Source organism: Ciona intestinalis, unplaced genomic scaffold, assembly GCF_000224145.3.
Source record: "Ciona intestinalis unplaced genomic scaffold, KH HT000019.2, whole genome shotgun sequence".
Taxonomy (NCBI): Eukaryota; Metazoa; Chordata; class Ascidiacea; order Phlebobranchia; family Cionidae; genus Ciona; species Ciona intestinalis.
Window position 1 is genome coordinate 124282 of NW_004190341.2, and position 4480 is coordinate 128761.

At 39.8% G+C, this 4480-nt stretch overlaps 1 protein-coding gene across 2 annotated transcripts; it reads right to left on the reverse strand.

Annotated features, from left to right (window-relative positions):
- Positions 1 to 61: 61 nt before the first annotated feature.
- Positions 62 to 4036, reverse strand: LOC100176686 (sphingomyelin phosphodiesterase-like). Of its 2 annotated transcripts, none has more exons than XM_026837809.1 (7): positions 3901 to 4036; positions 3744 to 3830; positions 3026 to 3232; positions 2411 to 2584; positions 1911 to 2104; positions 1290 to 1638; positions 62 to 250 (listed from the first exon to the last, which is right to left on the reverse strand). In XM_026837809.1, exons 1-7 carry the CDS (start codon positions 3973 to 3975, stop codon positions 77 to 79), a joined length of 1260 nt encoding a protein of 419 aa, XP_026693610.1. In that variant the 5' UTR covers positions 3976 to 4036; the 3' UTR covers positions 62 to 76. The 2 variants fall into 2 exon arrangements, with proteins under 2 accessions (XP_026693610.1, XP_018670523.1); XM_018814978.2 differs by having other exon boundaries at positions 3744 to 3833; positions 3901 to 4034.
- Positions 4037 to 4480: the final 444 nt, after the last annotated feature.

A 4480-nucleotide genomic window follows, 5' to 3' on the forward strand; every position in this document is an offset into this window, starting at 1 on the left:
TGGATACAAACTACCTAAAGGTCATCCTTACCACTTGGGTCTACATAGAGAATTAGCATCAAAACAACAGTACTTATTAGAAGTTATACCATGATATTAATAAACTACTTAAACATTCATTCTTACCACTCGGATCCACTGGGTCCAACCACACCCACCAGTTCTCAGTGTAGCAAAAGTTTGTGTTAAGAGATACGATACGGAAGCCTGGTTTAACAAGTGTAGAATAGAATCCTCCAAGTTCTATAGTCTGTAAGGAGTTTTGTATTGTTAAACAAGCCCAGAGTTGGCACATTACCCCAACATTGTATATGTACATTTTATTCTATATGGGTGAGGTCCTACAGTGAGGCACGTCATGGAACCTGAGATTTAGACCAGAATTTGCCCATAACTCCAACATTGTATATGCACATTCTATTCTATATGGGTGAAGTCCTACAGTGAGGCATGTCATGGGACCTGGGATTTAAGCCAGAGTTGGCCCATTACCCCAACATTGTATGTGCACATTTTATTTTATATGGGTGAGGTCCTACAGTGAGGCATGTCATGGGACCTGGGATTTAGGCCAGAGTTGGCCCATTACCCCAACATTGTATATGCACATTCTATTCTATATGGGTGAAGTCCTACAGTGAGGCATGTCATGGGACCTGGGATTTAAGCCAGAGTTGGCCCATTACCCCAACATTGTATGTGCACATTTTATTTTATATGGGTGAGGTCCTACAGTGAGGCATGTCATGGGACCTAGGATTTAGGCCAGAGTTGTCCCATTACCCCAACATTGTATATGCACATTCTATTCTATATGGGTGAAGTCCTACAGTGAGGCATGTCATGGGACCTAGGATTTGGGCCACATTTGCCTATTACCCCAACATTGTATATGCACATTCTATTCTATATGGGTGAGGTCCTACAATGAGGCATGCCATGGGACCTGGGATTTAGGCCAGAGTTGGTCCATTACCCCAACATTGTATATGCACATTCTATTCTATATGGGTGAAGTCCTTATAGTGAGGCATGTCATGGGACCAAGGATTTGGGCCACATTTGCCTATTACCCCAACATTGTATATGCACATTCTATTCTATATGGGTGAGGTCCTACAATGAGGCATGCCATGGGACCTGGGATTTAGGGCAGAGTTGGTCCATTACCCAACATTGTATATGCACATTCTATTCTATATGGGCATACTTATATTGTCCCATCTTCCCCCACCCTACTGTTTTATATTGTCCCATCTTCCCCATCCTACTATACTAATATTACCCACCTCCTTTGTTGATGAAGGCAGCCATACACTCCATGCTTTCCACAATGCATTATAAAACCACTGTGCCGAATATGCAGCACCAGTGTTGACCGATGCTGGTGGGAAATTATTAGAAGGAAAACTATCATGGTTTCCCACAGCTGGAAACACTGGAGTATTGGGGAAATATTGAACCAGCAGTGATGTAATGTTGTGTAACATATACAGCTGGTTCAATCGGTTTTGTGACCACACATCATGCGCTGGTACGTCTCCTGTCCATAGGATGTAGTCAAAGGGTTCTTCTTGGTTTGTTTTTGAAAGTTTTTGTAAAATGTCGTTGACTGTCCACCATGGAAGGTCACATGTTCTGTTGGAATGATCGGTTTATTATGTTGACATAAATTTGTTACTGCTTTATACACCTCGTGCCTGCGTAATCTCTAGTGTAGAGACAGTACCAGACATCTACTTATACAGGTATCGTCTATCATGCAAATACTTTTTTCATTAACGATTCATTAACAATATTCATTATCAAAATGTTCATTATCGATATTCTATTCTGCATTAGTTAGTAAAAATTATAACCACACGAGGCCTTATTGCACCCACAACACCCATTATGTACTTCCACAATACCTATAGTCCCCCCACTTCCACGCTTTGTTTGTTTCATTTATCTTCTTAGTCATGGGTGCTTCCCCTCTTATAGGATCAATTATTGTCGGTACTTTATCGCCACCTTGTGAGCGGCAACATAGAGGTTCATTACACACAGCGTTGCTACCAACCTTGTATTGAAGGTCTATATGTACGTCGCTTAGATGGAGAATCTGTTGAATGTATTGTTGAATGAATGAATGTAACTTGCTTATCCTCGCATGGTAGGGCAACGACAGTTGTTATAACATGGGTGTTCCGTTTCATACACCTCGTGCCAGCTTATGAGTTACCACATATGTAACTTTGTCGGTGATTGATTTATATACGGCTGAGAATTTGGACATCACATCAGTGATTACTGAGTTGGAGCAATTGCCTATATGCTTCTTGCCCAAGGACACAAATGCTCACAATAGGCATGTTGTTATGTCATTAAAACAAACAAGTTCAAGCTTTTTACTTCCCTTGATTCTTACCTTTAGTGTTTTTGTTGGAATTTCCATAATATTCGATTTCCACGTTCGTTTCCTTCGCAACGGAGGTAAACTAACCAACCAATCAGAACGGTTGCCTGAGTTTCTTGCATCTGGTATGTCGGGGCAGAAGTAAGGGAGGCAGATTCCACATATAGATTCTGCTGATAAGTCAACCTGTGTGTAAGGTTTATATGATTGGAACTTGTTCATCCTCGCATGGTGTCGTTATAACACAGGTGTTCTGTTTCATAAACCTTGTACCCGCTTACAAGTTACCACGTATGTAACTTATTTATCCTCGCATGGCGGGGCAATAACAGTCGTTATGACACAGGTGTTCTGTTTCATAAACCGCATGCCCGCTTACAAGTTACCACGTATGTAACTTATTTATCCTAGCATGGCGGGACATGGACAGTCGTTAAAATAAAAAATATTTTACTGTATGCTTACAAAAAACTGTAGTTTTAGATATTAGGTTGACGAAGCTTCGCTGTTAATTTGAAATCTATATTAAGGTTATCAGTTGTCGAAATTGTTATCGCCAATGCCCACAAAAAAGGTCTTCAATACATTTATACCACAAACATTTCAAACCCTAGTAACCCAACCTACCTGTGTGAGCACAGCAGTTGCTTCGGGACCAAATATGGAGTAAGCCCCTTTACAAATCCTGGGTGTCTCAATCCTAAAATACTCGCATCCCTTTTCAACCATTTCTCCTAACTCCTCCATCGAGGATGGATCTTCCTCCAACCTCATCTTCTCGTAATTAACAAGGAAGATACAAGCGGAGCATTTGGTTGTCATCTCACCCTGAACCTGGTGTTAGATTTGGTGGTTTTTGTTAGTTTTAGTTCAAGTAACATGGTTAACAGACACAGCTCCAACCCAGTGGTTACTAATGGGTTGTAGCACCCTAGGTGTTGGGGTAATTGGTCAACCCTGGCCTAAATCCCAGGTTCCATGGCGTGCCTTCCTGTAGGACCTCACCCATATAGAATAGAATGTGCATATACAATGTTAGGGTAATGGGCCAACTCTGGCTTAAATCCCAGGTCTCAGGTGTGCCTCACTGAAGACCTCACCCATATAGAACAGAATGTGCATATACAATGTTGGGGTAATAGACCAACTCTGGCCTAAGTTTCAAGCTGTTCTGGCATGGATTTGTTTTAACTTATTTATTCCTGTTATTTTATTCACCAATTTGCAGCTAATGACCTTTAAAACAAACCATAAGGCCATAAGCAGAGATCTTTCCCAATAAATCTTAAAAATATAGTTTTTAACATAACTTGTATTTTAATATATTCATAACGTATATACTCACGTGGGTGCTCTTCTTTTGAATAAACGTACTGACGTCATGGACGATATTCTCTCGTATATTACGCACTCGATCGACGTCATTTCGTATCTTCTGCAACAAAATAAATTTTATAATAAACAAACTAACAAATAATATAAAAGATAAACCAAGAAACTACCTCAAACTTGCGAACCGGCGTCGCGATACTTCCGTTAATAAACAAACAAAACAAAACGATGACGAAACAATGCATGGTGTTGCTTAACAATGAACCTCTCGAGAAACCGCTTCCTTTTATTCAAACACAATCGAAAAAGCGCCGAAATTATGACGTCACATTTGCGCGTTTTTAATTATTACACGCGCTTTTCTCAGATAAGCGTCGCAAAGCGCGCGTTTTTATTGTGACGTCACACCACGTAACAATACCTTGTATGAAGTAATTATTGATATTATTAATAAATTAATTTTTTGTTTCAGCCAGCGAAGATTGGCGGAGAGGGTGAGTTTAGTTAATTAATTGGTTAAATAAAAAACAATAAATTAAACTTTATATAAATGTTGCTGCAAGGTATAATATCAGTTCTTATCTCTTCTGCATGCCTTATACGACTTACCGACGTAATAAGGGGACAAAATTAAACGAAATTAGCCGATTATTTAAGTAACTAGTTAGTGAATATAGACATCGACGCTGTTCGTTTCCAAACTTATTTTGACCAACTGATCATTGCATACTGACGTATGGCGAGAAAACA

Excerpts from the sequence above, each read along its gene's own strand:
- LOC100176686 (XM_018814978.2), bottom strand. The coding sequence starts at position 3,975 with ATGCATTGTTTCGTCATCGTTTTGTTTTGTTTGTTTATTAACGGAAGT. Across the intron at positions 3,233-3,743 it reads TTCAAAAGAAGAGCACCCAC|GTTCAGGGTGAGATGACAAC; the intron begins GTGAGTATATAC and ends ATCTAACACCAG. Across the intron at positions 2,585-3,025 it reads CAACTGCTGTGCTCACACAG|GTTGACTTATCAGCAGAATC; the intron begins GTAGGTTGGGTT and ends CCTTACACACAG.